General features: G+C 34.7%; 2 protein-coding genes across 2 annotated transcripts; one reads left to right on the plus strand and one right to left on the minus strand.

The window, feature by feature from the left end:
- Positions 1-1085: 1085 nt before the first annotated feature.
- On the minus strand, positions 1086-1880 carry LOC127900288 (cytokinin riboside 5'-monophosphate phosphoribohydrolase LOG7-like). The gene is made up of 4 exons (XM_052434909.1): positions 1598-1880; positions 1463-1537; positions 1241-1378; positions 1086-1132 (listed from the first exon to the last, which is right to left on the minus strand). The coding sequence occupies exons 1-4, from the start codon at positions 1878-1880 to the stop codon at positions 1086-1088; spliced, it is 543 nt and encodes a 180-aa protein (XP_052290869.1).
- Positions 1881-9202: 7322 nt separating this feature from the next.
- Positions 9203-11333, plus strand: LOC107175826 (uncharacterized). The gene is made up of 2 exons (XM_015527604.1): positions 9203-9604; positions 10842-11333. The coding sequence occupies exons 1-2, from the start codon at positions 9203-9205 to the stop codon at positions 11331-11333; spliced, it is 894 nt and encodes a 297-aa protein (XP_015383090.1).
- Positions 11334-12212: the final 879 nt, after the last annotated feature.

The following is a 12212-nucleotide window of genomic DNA, read 5'->3' on the forward strand; positions in this document are numbered from 1 at the left end:
GTCCATATTACCAGCTTTTACTTCATACTATAGTTCCCAAAAATCGAGAAGGACTTTCATTAGGACGCAACGTAGGCTAGGGTCATGGCTAACAAAAAGGTAATAGGAAAAACAAAAATATATGTTTGAAAAATAGGGGACTTTTGGAGATTACAAGGTGCCTTTTTTTTTTCTTTTTGCTTGGATTTTTTTTTTTGCTCTTTTTTATTTTATTTATTCATATATACATATCATCCTTTTTTTTTATAGCACCATTATTAGGAATACATAATCATCCTTATTTTCAAACATAATTGGGTGATGGAAAACATAAAACATAAGGTAATACTCTTCATTCGAGTAAGAAAATATGATAGGTTACTAAAGAAATTTTTTTTTTTAAAGGCTCAAAGGGGTTAACTATGGATTCTTTATAATAAGGTTGGCTAGAAAGGCTCAAACAGATCAAAGATGGTATTCTGTCATCTTTTAGGGCTCTATATAATCTTTCATATCCACTAGTTCAATAGACTTTTAGATGCGGCTGCACAAACTTTCTTTTCTTTTTTTTAAAGAAAATAGTGAGATTTTGTACAATAAATTGTGAAGCTGTATAGGCAAACAAGGTCACTCTCCAAGGATAATAGGCTCAAAAACTTGCTTGGTCTTTTCATAACATGTACATTCCTCCAAATGGCTCAATCAATTTCACTCATCCAATTTCTCAATTTACGTTTCAACATGCAAAAGGGAAAACATAGTGTAACATAACTCAAGGCCAAAGATAATACAAATACCAAAATTTAAAAATCGTCATGTTATCCAATGTTAAAATATCACAGCAAAAAACAAAACTCTTTTTTTTTTTTGGTTAAAGAAACACTAAAAGAAATTGGGACTGATTGCAGAAACTTAAGGGAGATGATTAAGAGAAAAAAAGAAAAAAGACAAAAAATAAAACGTTAGAAGACATTTTTTTTTTTGGAAACAAAACACTAAACTTAAGAAGATGCATTTCTAGAGACACTACATTCTATATTCTGCCATCTTCGACTCAAATTTTTATCCAAAGTTAGTTTTTACAACAAAAATTAGTAAAAACATCACTATGACTGAGACATTCCACAATTATCAACTATTCCCTCCCCCCAACCTGAAAAAAAACATTGTCCTTAATGTCTATAGAAAGGAGTAGAGTTTAGAAGATATCACCTGGCCACTGTTGAAAATAGTTACAAACGGAGAGTTAAATCTAATTTACACTTTTTGCGAGAGTTACTGCCATCATCATTAGTTGCCCAATCCAACGCTAAAGTCATGGGATCTGGCTCTGGTTTGTAAGCTTGCAAAAGATCAAGTAACTCATTAGCAGTAGGAGCACTAATGAAGAGTTTTTTCGCTGAGGATGGAATGAAGTAATTTTTTATTGCATGATTAAGAAATGTTGTTAAGATATCATAAAAGTTATTAACATTTAACACACCGATGAGTTTTTTATGGATATTCAAATGGGCCCAAGAAGCAAATGTAATTAGCGTCTCCAAAGTTGCAAGGTCTCCTGGCAAGAAAATGAAAGCGTCAGCATGATTTAACATTTCAGATATTCTTTCTTGCATACCTGAGACAACTAACTCTTCTCTAGTTGATGAGTCTGGTAGACATCCTAAAGGTTTTAAGGCTTTTGGAATGATGCCTAGCACTTGGCTTCCTTGAACGAAAGCAGCTTTAGAGACAAGCTTTGATAACCCTTGGTCACCTCCTCCATATACAAGATGTAGTTTCCTCTCTGCTATAGCACAACCAAGATCTATGGTTGGCTGAACGAACTCCTTATACTTTCCATAGTGAAATCCAGAAAGCACACAAATGTTCTTTAGTTGTCTGCTTGAAGTTGCTGCCATTAGAACAATTCTAAAAAGAAACAATTTGTGAGTACTTGAAAAGAAGTTCCTATTTAAGGATCTTGGTGACGGACATAATGATATACATCTGTAAATGGGGTGGTGTGTTTGTCAAATGACGCGTGAAGCTTTTAGCTTAATAATTCAAAGGAAAACAATGAAAAGAAAAAAAATAGTGATTAGATATAAAAAGACACACAATAATAATAATGCAAAAGATAAAAGAATAATAAAATAAAATGATATTTACTGGTAGTTGTGATTGTGGCTCAAATCTTCCTCTGGTTTTATGTCCAGTAACGGTTTGAACGCCCTCTATGGGTCGAGGATAGGTTTCCCATCCAGTTTTCTTATAAACTGACAAACAGTGTCTTTTAGAGTCAGATTCCCAAGGCTAAACTGTGCACTTTCTTTTTGGAACAGCTTCCACAAATTTTGAATTTCACATTGAACATATCCGCTCAGATGCGTCTCAAGAGATCGTAAGATATCATCCAACGATTCTTTACTCATGCCATCCTTAACGAATTTGATTTTATCTTCACGATTTACAGAAACCATTCCTAAAGTTTTACAAAGTGGCTTTTTGCAAGCAAGTCTTACACAGTGAGAACATTCAGAGCCAAGTCGTTTAGCTCTTCTTTTCTTAGCAAATGTACTTTTATCAAAACCAGAAATGTAGGAAATGAATGGATCAGAAAACTCACCTGCCAATCAGACATTTGCTTCAATTAACTAGCGAATGTCAGCAGGAATCCCATTGATCATTAACAAATGCAGTCGTTCACAACGAGCTTTGTAAATCTTCTTAAGAGCATTTTGAGGAAGATAAGGAAAACGTTGATGCAATTTTCGTTGTATGTCTTCCATGCTTGACATTGAGGTTTCAGTTATTGTGGGAAACTCAGAATACCGACTTAAAAAGTCACGGAATACCGTTATCCACCATTTATACGGGAGAGTGAATCAAAACAAAACGAATCAAATTTGTAAAATCAAATCAAAAGTGAAGAAGAACAACAAAATAAAACAAAAACACACAAGGAATATAACTCACCTTCATCCTTTTATTGAGTTTACCTCCAATTCCAATTGCAGGTTATAAATACCATCCTCTGTTTCCTTGAGTTGTCTTTCTAGATCATTCGCGTGGGATACTAACTCTGGTGGTTGTAGATCCCAAATGGGATGTAATTTACAAAATCAGAGCAATTTCCTCAGGTGAAATTTTACATGAAAAAGCGTTTTAAGATGATCGAAAAGGAAATTTCTCATGGAGGTACTCATGACAAGTATAAAAATTTAGTGAGCTAAATCACAATTGTCAAACAACACACAATTAAAACAATGCAATGCACTCCATTCAAGACATAAGAAAAAGGAAAAAGAAAAAAAATCAAACAATTCAAACGATAAAGTAACAGTAAATCAAATTCACAAAACGTTAAAATGAAAATGCTTAATCAAAATTTGGTGGGTCACTCAAATTGATTTCGGTATCTGCTTCACGTGGTTGGTATTCCAAATATGGTTTCAATCTTTGCCCGTTAACTTTAAATGTGATACCATCCTTTGGATTCTCAATTTCTACGGCTCCATATGGATACACATTTTTTACAACAAATGGACCATTCCACTTTAACTTTAACTTCCTTGGAAATAAATGAATACGAGAATTATAAAGCAACACTTTTTGACCAATTTCAAATGTTTTTCGAAAAATTCTTTTGTCATGAAAAAATTTGGTTCTTGCCGTAATAATTATGGAATTCTCATATGCATAATTCCTTAATTCCTCAAGTTGATTTATTTGCAATTTACGCACATTACCAGCATCATCAAGATTTGAATTAAAAGCTTTAATGACCCAAAATTATTTATGTTCAAGTTCAACTGGTAAGTGGCAAGATTTTCCATAAACAAGTCGATAGGGTGACATTCCTAAAGATGTTTTAAAAGCAGTACGATATGCCCAAAGTGCATCAGTTAGTCGAATAGACCAATCTTTACGGTTTGGATTAACTGTCTTTTCTAAAAAAAATTTTATCTCCCTATTTGCTAATTCAACTTGACCACTTGTTTGAGGGTGATAATGGGTAGCAACTTTATGTGTAATTCCATATTTCTTCATTAAGGACTCAAATGACTTATTACAAAAATGCTTACCTTCATCACTGATAATGGCTCGAGGTATTCCAAATCTGCTCAAAATATTTTCTTTTAAAAAGTGGATCACAATCTTGTGATTATTGTGCCGACAAGGAATCGCCTCGATCCATTTTGAAATATAATTAACAGCAACCAAAATGTATACAAATCCAAATGATGATGGAAAAAGGGCCCATAAAATCAATTCCCCAACAATCAAATATTTCAATGACAAGGATGAGGTTTAAAGGCATCATGTTTTGCTTTGAATAGACCCTACCATTTGACAATTCTTACACATTTTACAAAATGTATGTGAATCTTTAAATAATGTAGGCCAATAATGATGGCCTCTTGACCATCACCAACGTGCTTTTGTTTTTTGTTCTTTATTTATTTATTATTTTATTTTATTTATTATTTATTATTACATCTCTTCAATTGTGTTCCAATAGTTCTTCTTTGTTCCCGCTTTCAATTCCAATTTCATCTTTATTCCTGAAAATATTTACAAGATAAAAATTAACAAATTACGAATTAATTTAACATAAAATATATTTGGGGTGTATTAAAATAATTTAGAAATAATGAACGCATTAATCAACACAATAAGTGAAAAACTAATAATTTTATCCTTATTAAATGTACACTTTTTAGTGTCAATCAGCAGTCTTCATGATTGGATGTGTTATCCCCGCTACATATGGCATTACGTAAGCAAATAATATAGTTCCAATAATGTTGTCTTGTTAGTTGTTACGTTACATTTTTATGAAAAGTAAGGATTAAAGTTTATTTGAAAAGATTTGCAGCCGGACTCGAAAATTATTTTAATTTTGTAGCCTGGCCTGTAAATTGAAGTTATTAGTTTTTTTTATTAATTACGGAAAAGAACTTAGGGGTAGACGACCAGCAAAAACAAATAGTAATAAGATTTCAAATCCTCGTTAGAACAACATATCTCAAAACAGTCAAAGAGAAAGTGAAATCAGGTGGGTTAGATTTGAAAGTGTTAAGGCTTGGTGTTAGAGCTCGGTCATGGGGTGACACTAGCTAGTGGAATAACGTCCAATGGGATGGTAAATTCTTATGTCCCTTCTTCATATACAGTTGTGAATTGAATTCTTGGGTTATTTTTACATACCTCCCCTGAGGTTTCACGTAATAACAGTTTAATAGAAAGTATCTTGGTATTTTTACATCCCTTCCCTGCAGTTAGTATAAAGTTAGGTATAGCATCAGTATACAAGGCTAGAATCATAAAAGCTCATTTAAAATTCAAAAAAACTTAAAAAGTTAATTTTACTAGTATGGGTAAGCGCAAAAAACTTGCTGCATCACTTCATTATCCGGTCCAAATCATTAAACAAAACAAGCCCTAAGAGCCACATCCTTTCTCATCCAGTCATTCCTTTCGATTCGGTGGTTCCACGCCTCTCCACCTCTGCACAGCTCGATGTCGTTGCAAATGGCTTCAGCTCCTGACTCTGTGTCTCTGTGTCTCTGTGTGTGTGTCAATCAAATCCTCGCCGCGTTATCACAAGCACAACTTTTAGTTTTGCCCTAAGTCTTGAAGCCGAGTAATCTTGCGAGCACGACCAGCAACCCTAGTGGTTTGGATTTGTTTTATTTGAAAAAAACTATTTTTTTAGTATGTATTTTTATTTTTAGAAAATTGTTGCTAACTTTATTGAAAATGGAATTGAGTGATGATATTATGCTGGCCTATTTTCATTTTATTAAAATTTCTCGCTTGATTTTCCATATCACTTTACTAAATCATTTTTTGTGCAATAACTATCTAATAAATTATGAGGAAGAGTAGTATCAGTTAGAGTTTTTCCAATTGAAACTCATCCTTGTTTCTATTTGTTGTATTGCTTATTTCCGCATTTAAACACAAATTTAGTTACTGTTTTGGGTGCTTGAAAATTCTTGTTTAGCTCTTTTATGTCCCATTGATTCGTGTACTTGATATTTGACTAACATTAGACATGCAAAATTTTAGCAATTCTTTAGTCAGTTTTGGTTCTTATCCTCGCTTTGACTTTAAAAGTGACAAGAAGTTTGAATCCACTAAATTTGTGTAGAATTTTTAGGTAGAAAGTATATTATGGCTGGATTATAATGGGTTTCGCTTTTTCTTATTAATCTTCTACGATAAGATTTAAATAATATTAGGTAGTCTAGCTAATCTAATGTCTCTTACAATTTAAATACAATCTTTTGGTTTTGCTTTGCATTGCTTGTATTTAAGAATAAACAAAAAAGTTGTTGGGTTGTTTAGTTTTAATCTTATATAAGATATAAGTTGTGTAATATCATGAATGCACCTATGATATCAATAAATGTAATTTTTTAAAATACTTGATTTGATTGTGTTAATTGTAAATAGATGTTTATGTAAATTTTTTTTTTGCAGCTCTGTATACATGGATATAGAGGCTGTTGTAGGAGGTGACTTGCTCACCGTTGCATTAATGATACCAGAGCAGTACAGCTTAAATAAGTTGTGGGCTAATATCAGGGATTTATTCTTTGATCAGCCTATTAAGCATGCCACTGAAGTTAGATTTCAAGTTATGTTACCTTGGGAGACATGTTATGCCACCTTGAAGACAGAATCTGATTGGCAAGATGCATTCAACAAGTTAATGGAGAAGAAATATAGTTGGGCCATCTTCATTATCAAAACCGAATTAGAGAAGTTGAAAAAAGATAGAGGCAACTCAACTTTGCCTAAAGATAGAAATGATGATGATGAAAGCCCATATGCACAGTTCAATGTTATATTGGCACCTGAACCAGATGTGGAGTGGGTTGACTTTGCTGAGGAGAAGGAGTCTACTCTCCCTGATTTAAATGATGAAAGCAACACTGTTGATTTTGCAGCTACAACCCTCATAGTGCAAGATTTATATGAAAGCATGGTAACAGTGGGGCTTGATGACAACACACATGTTGAAGAACTTAAACCTGAAAAAAAATATATATGATATGGACGTTGGCAGTGAAGGAGACCTAAATCAGTTTGAAGTTGATGAGCTTGATGATGCCTTAGATGACGATCAATCTGGAGATGATAGTGGTACTGAATCGGATCACAATAATAGTGAGGATGCTCAAGAAGCTTGCCGTAAATATGAGCAAAACTCAAGGGGTTTTGAGTTTGCAGCTGACGATGAGAAAATTATACTTAAGCCTGGTCAACTGTTTAAGAATGTGGATGAATTCAGGAAGGTTGTTAAGGTATTTGCGATAAAAAATGGCTTTAGACTTAAAAGAGTAAAGAATGAGAAGTCAATAGTTACACTTTGTTGTGCTGTTGAGGGCTGTAAATGGAGGATACATGCAAGTCCAAACTAGAATAAGAGGCATTTTTAGATCAAGAGACACTGTTCAGAACACAGCTATGCAAGAAATAGTGAAAACTATGAGGTAACCTCAACCTGGATAGGTATTACCTTTCTTCATTTATTTAGAGCTAACACCACTACAAGAAAACTGGCAATAGATGACACACGCTTGTTGACGGATTCTGCGTGGGTCATAGTTGTGATATATTTTTGGCTATCATATATTCATGACCGATTTGTGATGGACTCGTGATAGAAAAAGAGTCTGTCAAGAATATATGATGTCTTTGTGATACAAATTTAAACGTCAATAAGTCTTGATAGAAATTTAACGTTGACTTAATTTTGGCGCGTTTTTGACCGAAACTTTTGGTGTTATTTAAAATAAAATAGTACACGAAGGAAGAGATGTCGTCGTTTTAGCGAAGTTCGAACCACGACGTTTTGTACATAAATATAAAATATTATATTTTAAAACTTTTTATTATAAAATAAAATTAAAAAACATGAAACGCACCGTTTTGGTGCTGAGTTTCACTTCTTCAATCCTTAATTTTTTCTAAGTATCAACACATACAATTCACAAACATACAGAGAGTATAGGGTAAGGCTAAAATCTCGGTCGTCGTCATCTTGCCATCATCTTACCCTCTTATATTGACTTCCTTTTTGCTATCATCTTACCAAAATCTTGGCCGTCGTCATCTTGCCATCGTCTTCCTAACGTATTGGTTACCGATTGCGTTGAGAAATTGAGTGGGTGAATGTGCATTTTGTGTTATCACCATCGTCTTCTTCTCCATCGTGTTCCTCGCCATTGTTTTCTGTCCTCATCTTGCTATCTTCCTCACCGTCATTTTTTGAAAGCCCTTGGTATGATTTCTATTCTGTCTTTATTTTGCATGTTGTTTGTTTTGCACAGATCTAAGTTAAATAAATTAATTCTAAAAATAATGTAACGAGAAAACCTAATTAAAAAAATTGATTAGTTAATTTATTGAAAGAGAGCAAAGAATGTAGGTTGTTAGTGTTAGCAGTAGTAGAAGCAACAGTAGCGTAGCAGGAGTGAAGTAGATTTTAGAGATGAATGATTAGAGAAAAGGGATAATTATTTTGCAGCAGTAGTACTACTAGTAGCAGGAGCAAGAGCCAAATAATTTGCCTATTGTAGTAAATTTGCATGTCTAGGGTTAATTTTTCATTAAAGTTTGGGGTTATTAGGAAATGAGTGAAGTAGCAGTACTTTTTTTTTTGCAACAAATTTATACTTAGAACCTAATTTACCTTCTGATGCAAAATTGTATTTTATTTTATTGAAAAGGGTATCTGTGTTTTTGTTGACTCTGTGTTTTTATTGAAGGAGCTTGCTGCCACCTCTTTTGTTGCAGAGTTTGCTGTATCTCTTTTGCTGGAACAGTCTGCTATAGAGGAATTAATTTGACCTGGTAAATAAATTGCACTTCTTTATTTTAGAGTTTTGAGTTCGTTAGTTAATTTATAGATGTATGAAATATGTTTAATATTATGGTCCTTTATATGATAGCATGACCTGAAGTTGTATTAGGCTTGATTTTAATGTTGTATTTATTTACTGCTGTAATGATTTTGAATACTACAATGTGTTTAAGTACTTGTATTTTGTGTTGTGACTATTATAATGTGTGGGGTCAAAATTTGTTATTTTGTTTATGTTGCAATAAGGGTATTTAAAGTGGTGTGAATTTGTACTTTGCTTAGATGAATTGGTAATATATTCTGATATTTTATTTATTTGTAACCTGCTTGATGTGTCAGGATCGGAACTAATTGAAACTGAAAATGGATAAGTCTTGGGTTCATTGTAGTAAAATGTCAAGTGAGTATGAAGATGGGGTTGAAGAATTTATGAAGTTTGCTGTTGGTAATTCTGAAGGCAGTAGCGTCATTAAATGTTCGTGTACTAAATGTATGAATTTATCCTTCCGTACACATAAGGTTGTTCGTGAACATTTGTATTTTCATGGATTTGATGTTTTTTTCACAACCTGGAGTTGGCATGGAGAAGATGCCAATGACACACCACTTCCTAATGTAGATGTAGATGTTCCATTTGAGTTTATAGACCATGATGACGGTAACACAGTAGATATGGTTAACGATGCTTATAGGGATTATGCTGTAGATCCTAAAGTATTTAAAGAACTTCTAGAACAAGCTGAGAAGCCTTTGTACCCAGTAGGGGTGGGCATTTTCCACTTCAGTTCTAAAAAACTCAAACCAAATTGAACCGAATTTTAGAACCAAACCAAAATATTTCGATTCGGTTCGGTTCGGTTCTAAATTTCGGTTCGGTTTGGTTCGGTTCGCACATTGAAGTAACCAATTCCAGTGGCATGAGCAACAATGCAGTATGCATATGAATTATGATGCTTAAACTGTGAGAAGAGAAAATCTAAAAGAAATTGAAAAACTAGTCTACAAATTTTTAAAGCCACAACCACTAACATAGAATCTCATCGTTTTCTCATAACTTATACAATTCCACACTGCCAGCAATTCCACACTATTTTACTTGTACAATTTGACACATATACAATTATACAATTCCACACTGCCAATTAATAATCTTCTCTGTGTGAAAACTAAAAAATCTTGGCCTCACTGTCACTGGCAACATCATCAACAACAACAACAAAGTGCCAACAACCGATATACACCAACACCTCCACAAATTTAACCCCACATAAACTTCAATTCAAACACAGAGGCCACAACATGGATTAACAAAAAAAGATAACCTGCAGCAGTGAAGATTAAAGACTCGGGTTGATGGCAGGAGGTTTGGACCTGGGAGCATATGTACCTTTCAGATGCTGCAGCAACCAAGATAAGGGTTACCGACGGCGTCACTGTGCTTGAGGGGAGGGGCTGTGCTAGGCATTGACCGTGGTGTGAGGCGAGGGAGAGACGCGATGAAGAGACCGAGAGGGGCTGAGCCGAACCGCACCATGCACGCACAGAGGGGGAAGATACAGCTAAGGGGTGGTGCCGCCGTTGAGGAGCTCCGCTGTTGAGGAGCAGCGCCGTGAGGAGAGAGAGATGCGAGGGAGAGGCGCGAGGGAGAGAGGCAAGGGCAACAGTATGCAATCGTGATTTAGGGATTTGAATTTTTGTGATTGGAATTTGATTTTAAATTTATTATTTCACTTTAAAGTTTAAATATTTTGTAATTAAATTGAACCGAACCGATCGGTTTTTCGATTTAGTTCGGTTTTGAACCGAACCGAATTAAAACCAATCGGTTCAGTATTTTTTAAACCATTCGGTTTTTGCTCATAGAACCGAACCGAACCGAACCAAATTTTTCGGTTCGGTTCAGTTCGGTTTGGCAAAAACCGAACCGTTTGCCCACCCCTAGTACCCAGGATGCATAAATTTCACTAAGTTAGACACTTTGGTTAGCTTGTTCAATATAAAGGGTAAATTTGGGTGGTCCGACACAAGTTTTACTGAGTTATTAAGTCTTCTAGCCAAGTTGCTGCCTGAAAGTAATGAAATTCTCGTGTCTATGTACAAGGCCAAAAAGACAATGTCCACTTTAGGCTTAGAATATCTGAAAATACATGCTTGCCCAAATAATTGCATACTTTACAGAAAAGAGTATGAAGGGCTGTCTGACTGTCCTAATTGTGGTTTATCTAGATGGAAAAAAAAGGATGGTAGTGTTGACCAATATAGGAAAGGGGTTCCTGTGAAGGTTTTATGGTATTTTCCACCCATACCTAGATTTAAACGCATGTTTCAGTCTTCAGAAACTGCCAAGGACTTGACTTGGAATGCAAATGAGAGAGTCGATGATGGTAAGCTCCAACATCCGGCAGACTCGCCATCATGGAAATTAGTAGATAACAAATGGCCTACATTTGCATTAGATCCTAGAAATCTTCATCTTGCATTAGCAGCTGATTGAATAAATCCACATAGCTCTCTTAGTAGTACATATAGTTGTTGGCCAATTATTCTTATAACTTATAATCTTCCTCTGTGGTTGTTTATGAAACGAAAATTCATGATGTTGTCCCTACTGATTTCTGGTCCTTAACAACCGGGCAACAACATCGATGTGTACTTGGCACCTTTGATAGAAGATTTACAAACTTTGTGGGCAGTTGGGGTAGATGCTTATGATGCCTACAGGAAGGAGTTCTTTAATTTGCGGGCTATGTTATTATGGACTATAAATGACTTTCCAGCATATGGAAATCTAGCTGGTTGCACTGTTAAAGGATATAATGCTTGTCCATATTGTGGAGTAGGCACTACTAAATGTAGACTTAAACACAGTGGCAAAAATGCATACATGGTCATGAATTTCGAGACCAAGAGAAAGCCTTTGACAACACAATAAAGACAGAGTTTGCCCCGAAACCGTTGGATGGGGAGAGTGTTTTGCGACTGGTTGAGTCTATTAATTATAAATGGGGGAAGAACAACTTTAAAAAATGCAAAAGTTCTGACAATGATGACCGCATTTGGTGGGAAAAAAAATCCATATTCTATAATTTAAAGTATTGGAAGCATTTACTTGTACGTCATCAATTAGATGTTATGCACATTGAAAAGAATGTGTGTGAGAGCATATACGGAACACTACTGCATATTCCGGGAAAGACCAAAGATGGTCTTAAGTCAAGGAATGATCTTGTGAAAATGGGAATTATGGATGAATTAGCACCAACTTTAAAAAATAACAAGCGCACATTCCTTCCGGCAACTTCTTACACATTAACTAGAGATGAAAAAAAAAATGTTCTGCAAAGCTTTAAAAAGTATTAAGGTTCCAGCTGGA

The sequence above is a fragment of the Citrus sinensis genome, chromosome 2 (assembly GCF_022201045.2).
Source record: "Citrus sinensis cultivar Valencia sweet orange chromosome 2, DVS_A1.0, whole genome shotgun sequence".
In the NCBI taxonomy this organism is placed as follows: domain Eukaryota; kingdom Viridiplantae; phylum Streptophyta; class Magnoliopsida; order Sapindales; family Rutaceae; genus Citrus; species Citrus sinensis.